A 23,809-nucleotide genomic window follows, 5' to 3' on the forward strand; every position below is an offset into this window, starting at 1 on the left:
TATTTACAGACATAACCGATAATAATTGAAATCTTGTGATTTTAAAACATTAAACATCTTAAACTTTGCTTTCAGTGAAAAGTAATAAACTGTATAACAGTAATAGAATGCAAATATTCTATTACATCAATTTCATATCTTTAAATTATTTTGATCAATATTAGTTTCAAATGCATGATTAGTTAAAAATGAGAAACCTTTCCAATTAGATAATTTATCGTATTGACAATCAATGGTCACTCCAATTAAGATATGCATTAAAAAATTGTAAATATATAATGTTATCGCATAGCCCCCTAACTCCGTCACTACCCTAACTCCGTCACCTGGTCACTTTCGGGAAACTCCTCGCCGTTTGAAATCAAGTATGATTATGACGTCATTTTTTACATGTCAAAAATCTTTAATCAAATGTCAACAATTTACAACGGTTAAATCTAAGAATGTGTCAAAAAATAACAGAATTAAACCTTGTTCATTGCATGCACCATTAATTGTGTGAAATCAGCTAAAACTTTTTCACGGGTGCACTAAAATATTGATATTTCTTACATGCGGGCCCATTCGACCAAATACGGTGGTCAGCCATTTTTAGAGAGGTCAAGATGGAACATTTCACATGTAATACATTTTTGATTAAGGTATTTAATACATTTTTTTCAGTCTGCAATAGCCTTTATGCACTACTCTTGATGATAACGTCAAATCGCTCATGCCGATATTTTTGCCTTATACAGGGTATAGATATCTCCGGTATATCGCTATTTAGAATATGCTACATTTCTAAAAATTTAATAAATAAATAATATAATAATTGATATATTAATTAATGATATAAAATATTTGAAATATGTAAGGACATAAATCAAACGGCATCCATACATTCTGAAAAGGCCATTGTGATTGTTGTTACATGGACCCATTTTTTATTCTGGCGATCATTTCATTTCGATGAAATTAAATACAATTTAAATTGTATGCACCATTTTTACTTATTATAACTTGGCCTAGATACAAATGGAGTTTTAACTAAATTGTTAATGTGTCTTCATTCCCTGCCATATCATAGAGCATGTGGGTGACGGAGTTAGGTTCATAGGATATAATAAGCACGCGTGATAAACGTCGTATTCGGAGAGCTTATTTGAATAAAAATAAAAATATTTTTGTTAATAATTTTATAAATTATATTGTTTCAGATTATATTTAGTGATTTCAGATGAAAAAAATCACACAAAATAATTTACAGAGAAACGCGGGATGTTTTCTGCTTATGGTGACGGAGTTTGGGTACTCGGGGATATAGTTTTTTCTCCAAAAAGACGCATTGAACAGATTTTCAATAATGTTTTCTTTTGGCTGGACAAAAGAATAAAACATCATTGACTGACTGAGGCAGAAATAAAATTAATGTAACAATTTAACCTCAAACAAAATGCAGTATGTATCAACAATTTATTTCCACTTTATTGACAAACAATTTCACTTAAATAACATATGCATCAGAATGAATTACATTACATAATATTTTTTTTTTACCCCAATATGGGGAGTTCAAGGAATCAACAGTCTAGAAGTCCTTCATCTTCTTCCATCACGTGACCTTGACCTTCAGTGTTCATTTCTGGAACTTGACCTCCTTTTCCTGGAAGAGTAGTTGTCTCTCCTGTTCCTCTGTGGTGACACAGACCTCCTACTTGACCTATGACCTCTTTCTAATGACCTTGACCTGTGTCTTCTAGATGAAGCTCCACCTCCATCAGAGGAGGATGAACTAGAACGTCTTGACCTCTTCGGTCTTTCTCTGTCAACCTCATAACCTCCCCTGCCTCTGTGATTAGGTGACCTTGACCTCCTAGCATTATCAATATTTCTTCTTCTGTCCCTTTCATGAATACTATCTTTCTTTCTTTCAACAGAGGAAGATCTGCCTCTCCTGTGACCAGCTCGGAAGTCTGCACTGCGATCTCGAGATTTTGACCTTTGATTGTCTCTTCTCCTTGACCCCTGATCCCTGCTGCCTCGTTGTGGAGACGAGTCTGATAAAGATGGACTCCTCCTTTGTCTGTGTTGAGATCGCCCTCCTCCTCTGTATTCTCTGTCATCCTGGGGCTGTCTCATTCCCTGTTGTCTGAATTTTTGACGTCTTCTTTGTTCATTATCTGAAAAATCCAAATTAAATCCGGTGATCATTGCAGCATATGTAAAATGGAAAATAACTTTTTAGATGAAGAGCATATACAATTTTAAGGTACAGATTATTTGTGGTGTTATTTATCGGAAGTATTTAATCAGCAGCATGTATATTCTTACATAAAAATTCATTTAGAATTAAAATCAAAGATGTTTAGAAAAGATTATTACCAGAGTCGTCTGAGTCTGAATTGGACATTGAATTTCTTTTTTTCCTGTGAAACTTTGTATCTGTATCTGATTCTGGAGAAAAACATACAAATCCACATTTAGATTTTAATTCATGTTCCTCATTATGAAACATCTTTAATATATATCTTCTTAATTATGATAACATCAATATCCTCAATGTTTTCAAAATATTGTAAAAAGTAAAATATAATTAATAATCAAAATGTTTGGAACTTCCAAGATGAATACCATGTAAGGAAAACATACTAAGATAAGCCATTGCTTAACCAAGTCAATGAAAATTTTTGATAAATCAATGTCTTTGTAGCATCCCACTTTATTATACATCTAGAGGTTATCTTTAAAATACCCATATTTCCCCTATGCCTGTATATTTCTATGACAATTGATAATATATACTGATACTGACCTTCCTCTGAACTCCTGGACTTCTTCCTGTGTTTCTTTTTCTTCTTTTTCTTGTCCTTGTTTACTTTTCCATCTTCCTTTCCTGATTGAAGCTTATTCAACTTTCTAGACAAGAAAAACAAAATTCTCACATAAATTACTTTGCATTCAGATATTCCTGTTGAGCTTATTCTGTTTTTATGTAAGAAAGATAACTCGATTTGGAATTTTCTTATCTCTCTCCAATGAAAACTTTTTTTTTTCAGCATTATCAAGCCTGTGAAATAGTTTACTACAGATTATGTGTTAATTCAAACAACATTTTCCCCAATAAAAATCTGTTTTTTGCTTTGGTTAATGTGTATTGAAATTCTTCATTTGTTAAATTGACATTCAAAGAATGCCAATAGGACATTTCTATTGAATAGGAATAGGATCTTTAATAATTTTTTTTATTAATGTGCCACTATGAGCAAATAATCTGAAAGTCATACAAGAATACTGTGGTTTCATCAATATTCATTGAATACCAATTTTCGTGGATTTCGTTGTTAAGTTGACCCACAAAATTAAATGTTCATTGTATTCAATTTCAACTTACATTTTGTATTGATAGGATCATTGGCCACGAAATTACGTATCCTTGAAACTGTGGTTTTCAGAAAATCCACGAAAATTGATACCCACGAAAATTAATGAAACCACAGTAATATAAGTTAGTAACTGTTAGGATAGTTAATGCAGTGTAGTACACTTGGTTTCATTTTCCTTATTTTACATACTTCAGCAACTTCTTCCTCTGTTTGGGGTTCAGTGATTTCAGGAACTTGACCTCAGGGTCATCCTCATCTTCACTTTCCAGTAGCTTCTATAAAGTCCAGCAAAACAACCACATTAATGAACAGTGGAGAGTACCGGTACTATAAAAGCACTATATCTAGTAATATAAATTTAGTTAACTTAATTAATATAAAACCAAAAAAAATTTTCCCCATACCTCTGTGTCTACATTATCTGCCATTTTTCCCAGAATGCTTTTCTTCAGGGTGAAACCATCGCTTCGCAGACCCTCAAGTAAAGAAGATGCACTGGTGGAGGCTGAAAAGACACACAATGAAAGGTTTTTACATTGTATAAAAGAGCATTTGAGATTATCTAATTACACATTGATAGTCAGACATGACTATTGACTAATCTTCCAGTTCTACCCTTTTTTTTCTTTTTCCGTAATGTGAAGATTTCACTACTGTAACGTAATTCCGTAATTGTGTTTCATTTCATATACTTTTGCTTACTTGCCAATTGATAAGTTGTTTCAATAGAAAATATATACTAGTACTATGCTTTTATATTTTATTTTGCATGCTCATGATGCTACTGTAAAGAAAATCAAAAATATTTTAACTCTAAAAATAGCCTGGTATAGTTACTTTAATATATTTGCCAATGGAATAAAAGTTTAGATGCAAATGAATAAGGCATTAATTTTTATGGAGATTTTTGTAAAATTCCAAAAAATAATCTGGTATTGTTCCTAAATATTTTTGGTATAACCAGGTTTAAGGAATTAATTTTGATGGAAATTTATCAAAAATAGAAAAAATATGTTGTGTGTCATTGTATCCTCATGTGTTTTTTGACAAAATCCTTTTTACATTTAAACAAATTTATACAAAATAATACTATTTCTTTTCATTTCTCACATCCAGGAAATTCTGTGCTATTTTCTGCTCCATTTTTGCTCTATTTATACATGTAAATCAGAAACATCTAAAAAGAATATAATATCTATGTACCACCTAGAAATTTTGCCGAAAAATATAATAATTTTATTTTTCAATGACTCGCCCACTCGTACTTTTTTCATCAGATGTCTGACAAACAAGGAATAATACTGGTGTGGTCCTACAAATATATACACATGTATAATATTGTTTGCCATTTAACACCTACGTTGCGGGGGTTCAGCGGTGAGATCCTGGTTAAACAGGGGACAGATACGGTCTGTGTTCACATGGCCCCATTTCCTACACTTGATGCAACGAACATTCCTGACCTCAATTCCAAACGGCTGGTCCCGAATTGTCTCATCGTCCTTTGCATACCTATTAAGGTCATAGAAATGTTAAAGATTATCAAACAGAATGGTACATGTAGTACTACATGTTATGTTCATATATAATAATGTAATACTAGCCTAAGGTTCAAAATATAGCACAATATGAAATTTATAATAAAATGACACTTTAGATAGGTAAAAAGACATCAATACTTAGTTTACAGAATTATTGTTCCAGGTATTTCTCGCTTTAACTGCTGACCTTTGACTGCTACTACCTTATTAAATATGTAAAGTTCATTAAATACATGATTCAGTCTGAATGAAAGTATTATTTACTCACTGTTCTCTTGGTGCATTGTATTTTCTCTGCCATTCAAATTTCACTTCAGCTTCTTTCTCTTCTACCTAAGGTATTGAAAAAAAAATCATTATCACACATGAATTTCTGTTTTAATTGATATGCTAACATGTTTATGGATGTGATCTGGGGTTTTTTTCCTTCTAAGAAATAAAGCCAAGGTTTATTTTATATTGCATAATGTTGTTTAATTCTCAGCATAACCCTGATTTTTTTTAGGTATTTAAGCTTACCTCTTTCTTCTTGAGACCTGGAGGTGCGTCATACATAAAACTCAGTCCCAGCTTTGCCTTCTCATCTCCAAGTAAAGCTCTGATAAAAAAAAATAAATAATAGCATTAACTCATAATATGCTAACAACGATTTAAATACATCTAGCACAAAATATGTCAAAAATTGAAATCACAATGAAATAGTGCTAAAAATTAAACATAATTCAACTTAATTTTAATTTATGGACCACATGTTAAGATGTGTATATTTCATTTGTATAATGTGTACATGTATATCACCTTACTAAAGATACATACATGACAGTTACTTAGAGGTTTTACTTTTCTTAGGCCAGCACTATGTCTCAATTTTATCTCCTTTGCTTTCTCTGCCATAATTTGATATTTCTATAGTGAAAATATCTCCCTTTTCATTTGTTTTTCCCTTGTAATTAAGTGATGTCTGTTTTAATCCATCGAATAGTGATGGAAAAGAAACCATTTTGACAGTAACAGTGTAGTCAATTCTTTAACACGTTTAAGAGAATCATTCTCTATCAACAACCAAGAAGTATTTAACATATGTTTACCTGTTTTTGTACATTTCCTGTTCTTTTTGGTACTGAGAGAGTAAATCATCTTGTTTCTGTTTTTCATAGTTTGTCTTTTGTTGAGCCATCCATACCTATAAGAGCGTAATACATGTTTTAAATGATATTAAGAAGATACTTGGATTATTAATGACCATCAAATCTAGTGTTAGGATTAACTGGAAAATGGTTAATATTCATACACCCAAATCATCCACTGAATTTTCTTTTTAAATTACCTGATAAGTATTTTCATTGTAACGTCACAGGAGTTCTTTAAGCATAGCTAATGGGTCAGTCAATTAAGTAAGTTTTTTTTGGCTTTATTGATAAAAATTCGAACTCCTGTGGTAACGTTAACCTTTATTCTCTTTTGAGAAGTCGACAGGCAAAGCCTACATCCATGGATGTAGGCTATGCTTGTCCACTTCTCAAAAGAGAATACGTTAACCTTGTTAACTTAACGTGTTTGACTACAGTAAACACCATTTACCCTTTTAATGTTGTCTTTACTTCCAGGGTGGAAGAACTTCTTGGTCATATAATTATTAAATCCCTTCCCCATGTTTGATTATTCGTCTGTCCTATATATATAAATAAAAAAATATATCCGTCGATCTTGTTTTCGTTTGTGAATCGTCTAAAGAGTTGTCGTTCGTTATTAAAAAATTAAACAACTTGTACGTAAAATACGTTAATATTTTCTTTATTAAATCGTTCTTAATATTAGTCGCAAAAATGGTGAATCTGATTTTGTTTACAGTTTAGAATTACAATCATGAATGCAGTGTTAACATCCATCTGCATTTCATGTGGATCTGGTAAACAACTTGTCTTTAAGAGAGAGAGAGAGAGAGAGAGAGAGAGAGAGAGAGAGAGAGAGAGAGAGAGAGAGAGAGAGAGAGAGAGAGAGAGAGAGAGAGAGAGAGAGCGCTCATGACCTATACGTAGTAATTAAAGTTTGTTTTACAGTTTGCATCAGATGTAGATTTGTTAGATGTGATGCCTCATTATATATATAGTTAATTAAATTTGACAATCAGGTTGGTGTAAATTATGCAAATGAAAATATACAAGTTTTCATGTAGTAAATTGTTATCCCCAGTTTATTTACTTCCACCAGTAAATTAAAATTTTACATTCTGACCATTTTATAATATATAAGCATGCATAGATTCGCTCCTTTTCCCACACAGCATGTAGACTGACTGCGTCTGTCTGTTTAGTTATGCAGTATACTGCAGAAGTGTACATTTTCAATCTCCCTGCAGTGAACACCCAAATTATATACATGTATGATTGTCAAAACTTAGATGCATAGCGATTGTGACAAATTAACTGATATTATTGTAGCTGCATGAATTGCTAATTTTCATTTTCATTATAAGAGTATATATTTGAATTCGTTAATTTTTAATAATAAAAATATCTAATTATTTATTATTTATTCCTAAAGGCCTATTATGGCTGTTAACATTCGCGGTATTCAATCTTTGTGGATTTTGTGATATTCGCGAGATTCAATCTTTGGGGATTTTGTGAATATATGACCCTTTCAAGGATACGTATGAATTCGTGGTCAATGACTTTATTAATAAATTACAATATATTATAATAGATATTGCACTTCAGTCATATCTATTTTCGTAGTTCAACTCAACAACGAGGTCCACGAAAATTGGTTTTCAACAAGTATTGATGAATTCATAGTAACCCAAATCCAAATTCTTCTTTGTTCATTTTGGTGATATCATTATCATTTTGTTTTTGGAGAGCTGGGGTTCATCTGCCTCCAAAATAATGAATCCTAACGGATGTATCATTTGTCACTGTGTTGAACACGTAGCTTTAGTAGACAGATGCTCTTACACCACAGAGGTACATTTATCCAGCAACCTCTGATGAGTATAAATCCCATAAGCCAATTTCCAGCTGAATGACATACATGTACATGTACATGTAACCCAAGAGATGCGAAATTCGAATTATTTTTCTGTCTTTGTAAAAATTACCTGTTCGACTTTTTCATTTCCTTTAAAAAGATGTTAATAAAGAGGATGAATTGTTTTGTGTAGGTTGGTTGATATGGAAACAATAGTTGCAATATTATTTCAGAATAAAACTAGTATTAGTTTACTTAACCTGATAATGCATGGTAATTTAAAAATGAGAGATATGACAATGCCTTTGCTTAAGTGTTACAATTTGTCTATATCATTAAATCAATACATTTACTTTAGTTTCTTCTATGGGTCTATAAAGGCACCGCGACTTCAAAGTCAATAAAATGTAAAAAAAAACTGTACGCGATGGTGACAACAGTTGACAGAAAAACAAAAGCAATCTTAGTTCTTAAAATAATCACAAGACAACAAATAGTCGTAGTTGTACAGACTTTAATCAATTATTACAGAATTTTCAAAAATCATTTTTCAAACAGAATTCCAATATTTGTTTTTTTTGGCATTTCCACACGACGGATTCGGCCGAAATTCTTCCAGAGTGTAGCTTGTTTACGATGCGACTTTCCTGGAGCCGCAGGTTTCCATGCACTCGTCCACCCACTGAGAACAGTACAATCCACATCTGATCTTATCCTTCTTGAGTATCTTGGTGCAATAGAACGCCTGCGTGCATGGCAGGAGTACCTTACTGGAACACTCGCTTTCGCATTCCAAAAGAGCCTTGTCTTCGATGACCGACGCATGCACGTGCGAGAGTTGCAGTACTATTCCCAATAACGTGGCCATCAGAAGCATCTTTCTATAGTCCGCCATTCTGAAAAATGTTATATTATAAACATGTAAATACTAATCAATATACTTATCAGTATTCTCTATCAACAGTCATTAAGTTTTATAAATTATGAATAAGAATATCAGCTAATATAAATATAGATCAAATTCGAGTGTCAACTTAAAATATTGAAATTCAAATACTGCAGATACAATTCATCTAATGTATCTAATCAATACTTGATAGATCAAGTGATCGGACTATATAATCTATAATAATGTTATAATCAATTTTTAAAAAGAAGTGTTTTTAAGCATTTGGTAAAATACTTATATGTTTTTTTTTCATTTAACGTATCACCACCAGCCCCCCCCCCAAAAAAAAAAATTAAAAATAAATATTTGTTTAATTCCAATACCCGCTATATGACCGTCAAATAACCCGGGGCCCCTATGTGCTTACAGAGATTTCATTTTGCCTACATGTATATGAAACGAATTACAATGAATATCATCGTTAAAGAGTACTTAACACTATCTTACACTCCCTTTTTTTAGAAAAATAAACTTACTTTTTTCAGCTAATCCAGGAATCTTCCAACCCTGCGTAAGAAAAGTTTCAATTCGGCTTTATAAACTGTAGCGTGTATAAAATATATCAAATTTATAGTAATTTGAGTACGATATAATTGCCCACAAACATTTGACGGACACGTGCATGGGCTATCGTTATGGTCATCAACGTTGTAAATTATGAAAGGTCAGTTTGGGGGTAACTGTTCAAGGTCATTTAATTTATTTACGTTGCATATGACCTGACATATAAATGGACATCGAAATTTCATGTACGTGGTTGTTGTTTTTTTTTTTTCATTCAAATAATATTTTATTCCATGTAATATATTGAGTGGGATTAGGCAGTAGGCACAGCTAACTTTAGCCCTCTCCCTACATCAAGGTCAAAATGAACAAATTGAAATATTCAAAAGTTCAATATTCATAACACAACACAGATTAAAGAAAAGATACAAATCAAAAGAGAGAGAGAGAGAGAGAGAGAGAGAGAGAGAGAGAGAGAGAGAGAGAGAGAGAGAGAGAGAGAGAGAGGAGAGCGTTTTGTTGCTGCAATGAAAGTATGTACCGCTTTAAATATTAGAACATTCATATTAAGTCCATGATTAGGACTAGCGTAGAAGATTAATTCAAGTAAAAGTTGACGATCAAAACTAATTATGTTATTTTAATGGCTTGAATAAAAGTACATGTAATTCTGCCTGATTCATACTTGGGACATTTGATAAAATAATGATAAGCATCTTCAACAGAATTTACACAATTACCACACATTGCAGTTCCTGTTGAAACCATGATTTTACATACAATGTATCTGCTACTTACATACTTGCATTGTTCCTTAATTGACAATGTATCATATATAATATTATATGTGTATTAATGTATGTATGATTAACAAGATCGTCACAAATATCATTGATATACAATAAAAAACAGGAATTGTTTTCTTAGTGACGGTGCAATGAAAAATGTGCAAAACATACTCTCTTGGCCCCCCCCCCCCCCAACAAAGTATGTTCAAATCCTGAGCATTTTGATTGCAATTTGGTATAAACAAGAGAATTACCATCACAAATCTAATTTGATATTCTTGTTTAAGTGCATTAAAAATATTCGGGTTTTTTTTTTACGAGACGGCTGTTGGCAATATATAAAAAATGACACATGAAAAAAGAATAAAGTGTTAAAACTAATTGATTGTACTGGCGCCACCAACCTCCTCAATTAGCCTCGTTTTGAATTTCATAATAAATCAGCTTTTCAAGGTCAGGAATTTCTAAACGCATCTAAAGATATAATTTTTCATCCCTTCAAAGTCATGAATTGATTTATACTGCAACACCGATTTTCTTTATTCTTGTTAATATATCTTCGTTCTCTATGATTAAAGAAACATTAACATTCTTAATTAAAGACATTTGATAAAAAAAAACCCGCTACCACACAAGAATAATTTGCATTTATGTACTTTTCCCCTAGCTTTGCTAGAGATAGTCAATTTCCTTTCGCATCGAATATGACTACTATACTGCAAGCTAAAAAAAATTTCGAACTATGCTTGTGCATTGTCTTTTTTTCTTAATTAAACTTTAATTAAAAATAAAAACGTTTATCCAAACCTACTCACATCAATATTGAATTGACAATTTCATTACAAGCAGAATTTAAAAAAAATGAAAAAATTATCCAGAAAATTTTTTTTTAAATGAAAATAAATAAAACTTTCTTGTTATTCATCATATGCATAAAAAATTATGGTAAGATACACGTTATATGACTTTAAGTTGATTCTTTTTCAAATGCATATATATCAAGCCTTGTTTATCAAGATCTGCTGAACATTTCAATAACCAGAACTATGACATTGTGCTCTTCTTTAATTTATTTTCAAACTGCGGTCAATTTGTTTGCACAATGTACGTTTACAAAAGCTATACGTTTTTGATTACAATATGACAATGCTAATAGGCCTAATAGATAATAAACAATTATCGGCCAATAGTTTTATCGTCCAATGATTTAATGAAACGCAATTTTTAGGGGGGGGGGGGGGGGGGGTCGTAGTCGGGTTAAAGCGAATTGACGAGCTCGGTTTTTAAATGTCAGTCTCATTATCACAACTTTGGAAACAATTCATAGCATCGAGGTTAGATGCGTACGTGTTTAAAATACAGCATTTTTAAAGCTTTCTTGGTGTTTTTATCTTGGTGTTTTTATTCACTGTTCATTAATAACTTTCAGAACTTGCCTTTTGTTTGTTATCAACGGGGGTTATTTGTTTAATTACATTTATTTTTTAATTGCATTATTTTGGACTCCGTGTTTGTGGTTGATGGAGAGACAGGGCATATGTAAAATGTCTGTCTGTTGATTCCTGTTACCTGTTGTCATCGTTGAAACTCGTCCAATTAATACAGATGCTCTCATCTCTTGATTTTGTTTCTCTGGCATTGCACGCATAAATCGCGCCTTAACCTTGTATATAATCAGCTGAAATCACCTAACTTTGATCACAGATATGAGGGAATGAATTAATAATTTTCCTTTGTGCTTAAGCCCTAAGACTAGCTCCCAGACCGAATGAGTCCGAACCTCTACTGTTCAACTAAAACTACCGGTACCCAGATTCAGATTGGAGTCTGAGACATACGGCTTGAAACGTATTTAATATAGCATATCTAATGATATGTTTACGTTTTGAATAATAGAGCTGTTTCAAAACGCCTCATATCAAAAGTCATTTGCAGTTGGTTTCCGCTGGGGCATCCGTGTTTCATATATTATACACATTCTTTTAAAATTCAACATTTCCCTTACACATACAGTATGTAAAATTGTAACACTTTGAGATAATTTCTCATCATAAAAAAACCTGTAAAACCTAAAATCTAAGAGCATCCGGGGTCTCCCCCACCTCCACTCCCTGACTGCCGATTTTGAATACACTAAAAAAGTCCTAGCTACGCCACTGTCAAAAATATATAAATCTCATTGATTTAAGACACCGTGAATGAGACTTCTTACTCCAAGAGCCTTATGGTCTTATACCTCCGCGAGCTCTCACCGATTTACTTTTCTTTTCTTTTCGTTTTGGGATAATAACCGAGGACTCTAAACTTAAAAAAAATCCAGGGGGACATGCGTGGCCAATCTTATAATTATATAAAACGTAGCAATTATTTTGTAGTTTTGTACACTTAATATTAAACGATTGGAAGTACATTTTTTTTCAATGTGATTGAATATTATTGCTAGCTCCTGATATAGCATAGCTATATATGTCTAATGAGAGTACTAAACCCACACAGTTATAAGAAATAAAATGTAGGCTTTTTGCGATTGGCTGAATTCGGATTTGTTTTCATGATTTACTTTTTGAGATTAAATATTTTTTTAAATAATTAATAATAAAATAATGGAATATCATATATAGGGGTAATAGGAATGGAGTTGATTTTTTTTATGTAGAGTGCTAATAATTGTCGATATCTTTAAGTTGTGAACAACTGCAATTTTGATCTATAATGTGCATGCAGGGACCCAATATTTTTTGGTGACATTTTTTTTTAAAAGACTTGAATTAAGTTTCAAATTATGCCAAACGTTCGCTAAAATTGTGAATATTAAGTGAAGCACTGAAAGGTCAATCAATTGATTTTAAAAGAGTTTATTGGAAATTATTTCAGTACATGTACTCTATTCAATTATTCAATATATTTAAGGTTTTTTCTTTGTTTTTTGTTTATTTTATTTTTCTTCTTTAAGAAAAGTAGACATACAGACTGCATTACAAATTATTCGGGGCTTTAAACAGACAGCTTTATTTACATATCATCAACAAAATTACAAAAAAGAGAACTAATTTAACCGTTTGTTTATACTCACGCCGCTTTACCCCCCCCCTCAACTTTCCACGTGTTTTATTTTTATCTCCATAAAAATATATTTTTCAAGGTAAGAAATTATTTTGAAAAGACATTGTATTAAACAAAATAATTTTAAAATGGTTTTAACGTCATGCATTGCTGTAACAAATTTTAATAACTAGTGACATAATTCTATTAAATATATTCCTTCTGTAAGATTAAAGAAACATTAGAATTTTAAATTAAAGATATTTGATTAAAAATCTGCTACCACATCAGAAAAAAATTGCATTTGAAAAAAGAATTTTTATATCATTTTAGAATTTTAATGTTTCTGTGACATTGATTTGATTGAATATGACAACAATGTTGCAAGTTCGAGTTTGATGTGAAATTAATGTGTGCTTCGTTTTTCTGTTCTAAATTTAACTTTAATTCTTTTATGCTTTAATCCAAATTCCTTCATGTCACCAATAATCTGACATTTTTATTAGAAATGGAGGTCAAAGTTGCAGCCAAAAAGATAGAGACATCGACCCAACCCAGAAATAGAAAAAATAAGCTTTAGTGATTTATGACTGGAGAATATAGTTTTTAGTTGAATCTTTTATAAATTGTATATAAATAAAGCATTGCCTATTAAGATCTGCTGGACATTTTGATCATTACCAGGATCATGGCATCGTACATTTCATACATTGGAGTAGGTTTGCTCTGTTCCTTATCATATTTTCAAACCGAGGCCATCTTGTATGCAGAAGGTACGTATTCATGTTTTAAAAGTTATAATAATATTTCCCAATTGAGGGATTTTTTTACAAATTAATGTACAATGTGTTTGAACCACCGTGAAACAAAAATGCCAACGTTAAATCTCCATAAATTTGTAAACAATATGATACAGGTGTATATAAATACGATATTAGTTTGTTAAGAAACGTTTTATAACTATTTTATTCATCAATTTTTTAGGAACGTTGCTGAATCCGAAGGTCAAAATGGAGGAAGACGATCCCGACTACATTGTACGGGTAGAATATTAAAAGTGAAAAGTCAGGATGTTAACAACGGGGGGGGGGGGGGGGTCTTATTTTTGATTAATCATTCAACTTGTCAAATGTTTTTACATTTTTAATGATTTTATTTGCATTAAGACAGTTTCATTTAAATCATGTACTCTATAAAAAAAAACCGTTAAAATTAATGTTGTACATATTAATCTATCAAGTTTTCCTATGTACCATGGGTTGCGGTACTGCTTGTATTCCGTATTATAGAGAAACTTATTTATGAATAATTTTTTTTAATCATTTCATTGTTCTGTACAAAAGCACATATTGAATTGTTTTTAAATCGGGTTCGTCCATAAATTGCGGCTTGCAGAACGTTGTCTTCTTCTAACAGTTGTTTTTAATCCGTCAGGGATTCTTTTTCTAACAGCGTTTATCAAGTCTTGCTCTTCGCGTAAGGCCTATATACGGAGACAGAGTTCTTTTACTAAAAGTCTCTTGTCAATCTGTACGGAACCACGGAATTCCGTTGTCTCCTACTAAAAGATGAAAAAACTTGATAGATTTCTTTTAGGAAAAGATGATAATGGTACGGTTCGGGTGCTTCTGTGGGTGTAAAGGCACCGCGACTTCAAAGTCAATAAAATGTAAAATGACAACAGTTGACAGACAAACAAAAGCAATCTTAATGCTTAAAATAATCACAAGACAACAAATATTCATAGTTGTACAAACTTTAATCAATTATTACAGAATTTTCAAAAATCATGTTTCAAACAGAATTCCAATACATTTTTTTTGCATTTCCACACGACGGATTCGGCAGAAATTCTTTCACAGTGTAGCTTGTTTACGATGCGACTTTCCTGGAGCCGCAAGTTTCCATGCACGCTTCAACCCAGGCAGAACAGTACAATCCGCATTTGTCCATATCCTTCCCGAGTCGCTCGGTGCAATGGTACCCCTGCATGCATGGCAGGAATTTACTGGAACATTCGCTTTCGCATTCCAAAAGAGCCTTATCTTCGATGACCGACGCATGCACGTGCGAAAGTTGCAGTACTATCCCCAAAAACGTGGCCATCAGAAGCATTTTTCTATAGTCCTCCATTCTGAAAAATGTTATATTGTATACATGTATATACATGTTCTTATCAATATGCTCGATCAACAGTTGTTAATTATAGATCAAATTCAAGCGTCAACTTAAAATATTGAAATTCTACTTTAGCAGATGTGCAATTCATACAACGTATCTTATCAACACTTGATAGATCAAGTGATCGGACTATATAATCTATAATTATGTTATAATCAATTTTTAAAAACGAAGTGTTTTTAAGCATTTGGTAAAATACTTAATATATGGATGTTTTTTCATTGAACGAACCACCCACCCCCCGAAAAAAAAAATATTTGTTTAATTCCCATACCCGCTATATGACCGTCAAATAACCCGGGACCCTATGTGCTTACAGGGATTTCATTTTGCCTACATGTATATGAAACGAATTACAATGAATATCATCGTTAAAGAGTACTTAACACTATCATACACTCCCTTTTTTGAGAAAAATTAACTTACTTTTTTCAGCTAATCCAGGAATCCAGGAATCTTCCAACTCTGCGTAAAAAAAGTTTCAACTCGGCTTTATAAACTGTAGCGTGTATAAAAAATATCAAATTTATAGTAATTTGAGTACGATATAATTACCCACAAACATTTGACGGACACGTGCATGGGAAAACGTTATGGTCATCAAAGTTGTAAATTATGAAAGGTCAGTTTGGGGGTAATTGTTCAAGGACATTTAATTTATTTACGTTGCATATGACCTGAAATTAACATCGAAATTTCATGTACGCGGTTGTTGTTTTTTTTTCATTCAAACAAGATTGTATTCAATGTAATATATTGAATGGGATTAGGCAGTAGGCACAGCTAACTTTAGCTTTCTCCCTACATCAAGGTTAAAGTGAACAAATTGAAATATTCAAAAGTTCAATATTCATAACACAACACAGATTAAAGAAAAGATACAAATCAAGAGAGAGAGAGAGAGAGAGAGAGAGAGAGAGAGAGAGAGAGAGAGAGAGGAGCGTTTTGTTGCTGCAATGAAAGTATGTACTGCTTCAAATAATGAACATTGATATTAAGTCCATGATTAGGACTACCGTATAAAATTAATTGAAGTAAAAGTTGACGATCAGAACTAATTATGTTATTTTTATGGCTTGAATAAAAGTAATTCTACATGATTCATACTAGGAACATTTGATAAAATAATGATAAGCATCTTCAACAGAATTTACACAATTACCACACATTGCAATTCCTGTTGAAACCATGATTTTACATACAATGTATCTGCCACTAACATACTTGCATTGTTCCTTAATTGACAATGTATCATATATTATATTATATGTGAAGTAATGTATGTATGATTAACAAGATCGTCACAAATATCATTGATATGCAATAAAAACAGGAATTGTTTTCTTAGTGACGGTGCAATGCAAAATGTGCAAAACACATTCTCTTGACCCCCAACAAAGTATGTTCAAATTCTGAGCATTTTGATTGCAATTTGGTATAATTTAGAGAATTACCATCACAAATCTAATTTGATATTCTTGTTTAAGTGCATTAAAAATATTCTTTTTTTTACGAGACAGCTGTTGGCAATTTACAAAAATGACACATGAAAAAAAAATATAGTGATAAAACTAATTGATTGTACTTGAGCCGCCAACCTCCTCAATTGGCCTCGTTTTGAATTCCGTAATAAATCGGTTTTTCAAGGTTAGGAATTTCTAAACGCATCTAAAAATAAAATTTTTATCCCTTTTAAGTCATGAATTGATTTATACTGCAACACCGAATTGCTTTATTCTTTTAAATATCTTCGTTTTCTATGATTATAGAAACTTTAACATTTCTAATTAAAGACATTTGATGAAAAACCGGTACCACACAAGACTAATTTGCATTTGAGTACTTTTTCCGAAGTTTTGCTAGATATATTCAATCTCCTTTCGCATCGAATATGACTACTATACTGCAAGCTAAAAAATTTTCGAACTATGCTTGTGCATTGTCTTTTTTTCTTAATTAAACTTTTTTAAAAACGTTTATCCAAACCTACTCACATCATTATTGAACTGACAATTTCATTACAAGCAAAATTTAAAAAAAAGAGGAAAAATTATCCAGAAAAAAATATTTAAATGAAAATAAAACTTTGATATTATTCATCATATGCATAAAAAAAATATGGTAAGATACACATAATATGACTTTAAGTTGATTCTTTTTAAAAATGTATATCAATCCTTGTTTATCAAGATCCGGCCTGGGGGCCATACAACTTAATGGGGCTCACTTTTGTTCTCAGTTTCACTTTTCCACTCTATATTCCTTTCGTTAAAGTGAAACTGAGATCAAAAGTGAGCTCGTCTAACTTCTATGGCCCCAGGGCCTGCTGAACATTTCAATTTCCATGGTCATGACATTTTACATATCCATGGGAATAGCTGTGCTCTGTTCTTTATTCTATTTTCAAATTGCAGCCAATTTGATTCCACATTGTACGTTTACATAAGCTAATGCAGACTTTACTGTTCATTTTAAAATAACTTTCAGAATATGCATTTTGGGATTCAGTATTTGTTTTGTCATGTCGTCCTGCAATTGGATATTCACATGGGTTATTTGTTTAATTACATTTCTTTTTTAATTGCATTGTTTTGGACTCTGTGGTTGTGGTCGATGAAGAGATAGAGTATCTGTAAAATGGCTGTGTCCATTGATTCATGTTGACTGTTGTCATCGTTGAAACTTGTCAATAAATACGGAAGTTTTCATCTCTTGATTTTGTTTCTCTAGAATTGAACTTTTTGGTGGACTCTCAGAAATACATCACGCCTATAGCCTAGCTTTCCTTCGTTTTTACCTCAGAGCCCACAATGCGCCTTAACCTTATCCAGTATGTTGTGCGAGTTCTAACCACGGATAATGTTAATGATTATTATAATCGACTGAAATCACCTCACTTTGATCACCTTTTATCACAAATATGAATGAATGAAATAATTTAAGTTTGTGCTTGAGCCCAAGTTCCCAGACTTTTAAAATGAGTCTGAACCTCTACGTTCAAGCATATGTAATCAACTCAAACTACCCAGATCCAGATCGAAGTCTGAAACATATGGCTTGAAATGTATTTTTATAGCATATCAAGATATATAGAAATCTCAAATGGTCTGTCTGCATTGATTTAATACACTGTGAATGAGGCTTCTTACTCCTAGAGCTTTATGGTCTTACTCCTCCGCGAGCTCTCACTGTTTTACAGAGCAGCTGCCTATAGGTTTTAATTTTCTTCTTTCATTTTTTTTTCTTTTTGGGGTAATTACCGAAGACTTTAAATTAAATTAAAAAATTAAACCAGAAGAGTACTAGTATGTGTGTAAGACGTATCAATTGTTTTGTACACTAAATATTAAACGTTTGGGAGTACATTCTTTTCAATGGAATTAGATACATGTATTATTGCTAGCTCCCGATATAGTATAGCTATAAGAATACCAAGTACATTGTTTTAAGAAATAAAATGGTAGGCGTTTCATGAATGGCTGAATTCGGGTTTGTAACCATGATTCTCTTTTTGGGGTATTTTTTTTTTATATAAATAATGATAAAATAAGGGAATATCGTATATAGGAGTTATAAGAATGGTATTGATTTTGTATGTAGAGTGCTTATAATTGCCGATATTGTAAGTCGAAAACAACTGCAATTTTGATCTATAAATGCTAGGAACCTTATATATTTTGTGTCATTTTTTCTGAAAAGACTTGATTAAAGTTTAAAATTGTGCCGAACGTTGGCTAAAATTGTTATAATTATAGTGAATTACTGAAAGGTCACTTAATCGATTTTAATAGACTTTATGGGAAATTTTTTCAGTGCATGTACTCTATTCAATTATTCAATATAGTTTTTTTTTGTTTCCTTGTTTCTGTTTTCTGGGGGTTTTTTGGTGGGTTTTTTTCTTTTTTGTTTTTTGTTTATTTATTTATTTATTTATTTTTTTTTTTTTTTTAGAAAATTAGACATGCAGACTGCATTAGAAATTATTCTGGGGTTTAAACAGACAGCTTTATTAACATACATGTATCATCTTAAAAAAAATACAAATATATAGACCTAATTATAATCGTTTGTTTATTTTCACACCGCCAACTCCCTCCCACGTTATTTTTACCACCCCCCCCCCCCCCAAAAAAAAAAAAAGAATACTCCAACATGTTCTACAAGGTAAGAAGTTATTTCGAAAAGTACTGGTATTAAACAAAATTAAATAATCTTAAAATGGCTTTAACGTCATGCATTGATGTAACAAATTTTAATAACTAGTGACATAATTCTATTAAATATATTCCTTCTGTAAGATTAAAGAAAAATTAGAAATTTTAATTAAAGATGTTTGATTGAAAATCTGCTACCACTTCAGAAAAAATTTGCATTTGAAGAAAAGAATTATTTTATCATTGCATGCTTGAGATTTTTAATGCTTATGTGACATTGAATATGCCAACAATGTTGCAAGTTCGAGTTTGATATGAAATTAATGTGTGCTTCGTTTTTCTGTTCTAAATTTAACTTTTAGACTTTTATGCTTTAATCCGAATTCCTTCATGTCACCAATAATCTGACATTTTTATTAGAAATGGAGGTCAAAGAGACATCGACCCAACCCAGAAATAGAAAAAATAAGCTTTAGTGATTTATGACTGGAGAATAGAGTTTTTAGTTGAATCTTTTATTAAATTGTATATAAATAAAGCATTGCATATTAAGATCTGCTGGACATTTTGATTATTACCAGAATCATGGCATCGTACATTTCATACATTGGAGTAGCTTTCCTCTGTTCTTTATCATATTTTCAAACTGAGGCCATCTTGTATGCAGAAGGTAAGTATTCATGTTTTAAAAGTTATAATAATTACAATAATTAGTAATTTGTACAGTTTTTACTTATCATATCCCTCACAAGTATTTTCTACAAATTATTGAGAAAAAAATTATTTTTTTTTGCTTGGGGGTGGGGGGGTGGTCTTGGTTGGAGGGGATGGTTAGAATGAATGATTTCTTTACTCGTTTCCGAGCAATACTGTGAAATCATTAGATTTCGTGGTGGCTCATTTTTCGTGGAATTCGTGGGTACCTCTCATCCACGAAATAACACCCATCACGAATTGATGAATTAGGGTAATAAAGTCATATTCCCTTTTGTAGATATATATGAATACACGAAATTACGTCCCCACGAACCTGTAAAATTTAAGTCATCCACGAAAATTGGCCCCCATGAAATTTTATGATTCCACATTATAAAGCTTGAACGGAGCTCACTCTGATATTAGTGTAACTTAAACAATATTGTGGAACCTTTTTATGACCTGTCAACCAGTCGCTTAAAATATCGGAAATGTATACTTTTCAAGCTTTTGTAAATGACTATTTTGCCGATAAGCAAGCATTACTTCTTACAAGAAAAAAATAAGAAAAATTTTAATTTGAAGTTACTCTTTTTTTGGATTGATTTTGTATTTGCATATTTACTCACATAGTACTTTTGATTTTGTATTTACAAATATAGTTCTACACATATTTATTCAAATACATGTATATATTAAGAGAACACAAGCTGAGTTTCTGCATTTGTATCGAATTTATATCGTCTTTCTGTAAGCAAATCATAAAATAAATAGTAAAATTAAGATTTCAGAATTTAATTTGAACAACTTACATATAACACCATATAATTGTAAGAGCGAGGGAGGATCTCTTTTTTTCAAATTTCCCTTTTCACCTTTCAGGCACGTAGCATCGGGGGGGGGGGGGGAGCTTTTTTGAGCAGCAAAGATTTGAAACCTGTTTCCTTTTCTTTTCTTTTTTTAATTTATTTATTAATTTTTTTTTTTTGCTTGTCAAGATTTTTTGAATGAGTCTACCCCCCCCCCCCCGCACTTTAAAAAACGATGCTACGTGCCTGCTTTTTCACGGGTTCCACTAGATCCCCAAGTCCCGCATAAACTACCATAAAAAATGTATGCTAATGTTTACATTTACTCTTGCAAATAATAACCAAATTATTGGAGGAGGGTGTTCCATCACAATTACTTAAATTGACATTTCGTGTTCTGGACCTATCCTCTCTTGCAAGCATAAATCATAATGTATAAATTAATTTTGGGATACCTTTTCGCAATTTCATTCCATATCTAATGAAAAGTGCTACCAGTACCAAAGTGTGTTATCTCAATAAAATGGGCATGTGCTGCACTATCTAACCAAATGAATGCAATAAATATTTTATTATAGCAACACATATATGAATAAGTTATGTATGCGCTCTTTTATATATTTTTCAACTTGAGCTGATTTCTCTGCAATTTTAATGCATACATAATAAAAGAAAAACAAAATCTATATAAAGCATTTGCAAGATATGTATAGAATTTAATTATCATTTAAGATCTGCATTCGAGAAAATTAATTATGTACTGTCAAAGGGACGGTACTGGCGGTTTCACAGTGTGGTTATTTATATTGTAGTATGCCGTATCATTCTCTATCAATTTATGCACGGTATTGTTTATAAAACCATAAATATATTAAGTAAGGATTTTTTTTCGTTGAATTCTCAAATTTAAAATTTCTTATTCATGTGCTGCGGCTGGGTTTGATCGTTGGTTGTTGGAATTAATTCCTCAATTTATTCAGATCTGTTATCGCGTCCAGAACCTCGAGGACCGACAGTTGCAATGTCCTTTATGCGGTTATAATTATTATCATCATTCAGAAATTTTTCCAGAGGGGATGGTTATTTTCGGTATTGTTACTACGTGAATTTGATAAGTTTGAATTTTTCGGGAAGCGGCGGATGGGTCCGGAACCCAATTCTAGACCTGCGCATGCATTATTGTCTATAATTGTATATAATTTACATATTCTACACTTCCGAAAATCTATGATATTGTAACAAGCTGGAAAAATAAAACATCCATTGTTAAAAAAAAAACCAAGGATAATCTACCGCACTCTTACTAAACTTTCCACATGTTCATAAATATTCTTCGTTAATTTTTAATCAATAATTGATTTTTGAATTCTTTATTGTCTTAGTTATTAATCAAAAACTTGTTAAAAAGGATAGTGATATAAATATATGATAATGTTTGTGAACAAGTTCGTAGATGTATTTAAAAACGATTAAACGATTAGTAAAATTACTATTACTAAATGGTGAAAAACCCAATCGGAATACGGCATGAATTATTCACGAAACCGTAGACATTTCATCGACTTTGCCACGTCTTTTTCAATAAGTTGCATAATCATATACATTTGTACCTTTGGACTTCACTAGGAGGGTTCGAAGAAGCACTAACATCAAAAAGTTCTCAAATCATTTTTTTATGACTAGGTTGTAAGATGGCCGATGGTAACTGGTATAGGGTCGGGGCCACTCGTGTGTTGGGATGCACTCACTGTACCTGTGAAGCGAGGGATTATGTGTACTGTGTAGATTTATGTCCAGGTAAGTACACCAACACAACTAAAGAAAAGTTACAAAAAAAGTGTTAATTACCAAGTTTGGCACTCCCCTCCGCCCCACTCCACTCTTATAATGTTTGACATCAAATAATAGTTCATATTATATCAACTAACTTTAGCTTTCTTCAGTTTTCGGAGATAAAGGCCATATAACATTGCCCCTTCGTTTGTTCGATTAATTTTCGTAGTTGATAAACATTTTCATCCCCAGAAAGAGACAAAAGTGGCACCAGTATTGTTGATATCACTATAAAATATACTGATGAAGATTATCCACAAAAATATACATTCATTTGAACACTGCATGTATGAATAAATGACATAGTTACTTCGACGAATTTATTAAATTGATTATACAATTTTAAATTGTTGATATACAAGAAAAATGTATCATAACTAGGCCATATTCTTTGATTCCAAAGATTGTGAGTACAACTACAGGAGGTACCCTATTGGAGAGTCGTTTCAAGATGGATGCAAAGTCTGCATGTGTCAAGGGAGGGGCAAAGTCGTCTGCTCAGAGGAAGAGTGCCCTTACCATAGATCTAGGTAAAAAATTAAAGCATCAACAACACTTGGGGAAGGGGACGTCTACGTATGTCTCACAAGTTTATGGAAAGTAACGGTAAAAGTGCATAATTTTCATGGGTCTTCACATAACTGACAATTAAAATGATATTTTTTTTAATGAATGTTAATTTATAAACTTAGTAAAATAACCTATACACATGTATAAGGTATCACCAAGTCTTTGTTGAAGTTTATATTTTATTGATGAAACATGCTTAAAACATGCGAAAGTTAATTTTTAAGCTATAATTCAGCTGATTTACGAGTATAATATATCTTTCCTATTTATTTTGCAGAATGTTCCAAACCTTTGGTTTATCGTGACAGCATAAACTTTTGCCTGTTGATAGTGAATCTGTTATTTAAAGCATTTTGGGGATATTGTACATATGATGTTAAAAAATTAATTTATGTGAATATGAATTA

At 31.9% G+C, this 23,809-nt stretch overlaps 2 protein-coding genes and 2 long non-coding RNA genes across 4 annotated transcripts; 1 reads left to right on the forward strand and 3 right to left on the reverse strand.

The window, feature by feature from the left end:
* Positions 1–1,440: 1,440 nt before the first annotated feature.
* LOC117683548 (corepressor interacting with RBPJ 1) lies at positions 1,441–6,660 on the reverse strand. The gene is made up of 10 exons (XM_066073343.1): positions 6,488–6,660; positions 5,995–6,089; positions 5,426–5,504; positions 5,175–5,239; positions 4,726–4,877; positions 3,770–3,870; positions 3,555–3,640; positions 2,795–2,898; positions 2,365–2,436; positions 1,441–2,162 (listed from the first exon to the last, which is right to left on the reverse strand). The coding sequence occupies exons 1-10, from the start codon at positions 6,557–6,559 to the stop codon at positions 1,612–1,614; spliced, it is 1,377 nt and encodes a 458-aa protein (XP_065929415.1). The 5' UTR covers positions 6,560–6,660; the 3' UTR covers positions 1,441–1,611.
* Positions 6,661–8,373: 1,713 nt separating this feature from the next.
* On the reverse strand, positions 8,374–9,451 carry LOC105339520 (uncharacterized). The gene is made up of 2 exons (XR_010710138.1): positions 9,302–9,451; positions 8,374–8,772 (listed from the first exon to the last, which is right to left on the reverse strand). It is a non-coding gene; the product is annotated as an uncharacterized lncRNA (long non-coding RNA).
* Positions 9,452–14,899: 5,448 nt separating this feature from the next.
* Positions 14,900–15,924, reverse strand: LOC117683547 (uncharacterized). Its single transcript, XR_004597556.2, has 2 exons — positions 15,767–15,924; positions 14,900–15,293 (listed from the first exon to the last, which is right to left on the reverse strand). It is a non-coding gene; the product is annotated as an uncharacterized lncRNA (long non-coding RNA).
* A 4,128-nt stretch (positions 15,925–20,052) lies between these two features.
* LOC105339521 (uncharacterized) lies at positions 20,053–23,809 on the forward strand. Its single transcript, XM_066073995.1, has 4 exons — positions 20,053–20,164; positions 22,683–22,796; positions 23,236–23,362; positions 23,680–23,809. Exons 1-4 carry the CDS (start codon positions 20,080–20,082, stop codon positions 23,705–23,707), a joined length of 354 nt encoding a protein of 117 aa, XP_065930067.1. The 5' UTR covers positions 20,053–20,079; the 3' UTR covers positions 23,708–23,809.

Source organism: Magallana gigas, chromosome 10 (assembly GCF_963853765.1).
Source record: "Magallana gigas chromosome 10, xbMagGiga1.1, whole genome shotgun sequence".
NCBI classification, from domain to species: domain Eukaryota; kingdom Metazoa; phylum Mollusca; class Bivalvia; order Ostreida; family Ostreidae; genus Magallana; species Magallana gigas.

What these genes read in the sequence shown, in the direction of transcription:
- LOC117683548 (XM_066073343.1), bottom strand. Translation starts at nt 6,559, where the DNA reads ATGGGGAAGGGATTTAATAATTATATGACCAAGAAGTTCTTCCACCCT. An exon ending in CACCGCTGAACCCCCGCAAC is followed by an intron (nt 3,871 to 4,725) that starts GTAGGTGTTAAA and finishes GTGTCTTTTCAG; the next exon opens with CCTCCACCAGTGCATCTTCT. An exon ending in GTCCAGGAGTTCAGAGGAAG is followed by an intron (nt 2,437 to 2,794) that starts GTCAGTATCAGT and finishes GTTTTTCTCCAG; the next exon opens with AATCAGATACAGATACAAAG.
- LOC105339521 (XM_066073995.1), top strand. Translation starts at nt 20,080, where the DNA reads ATGGCATCGTACATTTCATACATTGGAGTAGCTTTCCTCTGTTCTTTA. An exon ending in GGCCATCTTGTATGCAGAAG is followed by an intron (nt 20,165 to 22,682) that starts GTAAGTATTCAT and finishes TTTTATGACTAG; the next exon opens with GTTGTAAGATGGCCGATGGT. An exon ending in CTGTGTAGATTTATGTCCAG is followed by an intron (nt 22,797 to 23,235) that starts GTAAGTACACCA and finishes TTGATTCCAAAG; the next exon opens with ATTGTGAGTACAACTACAGG.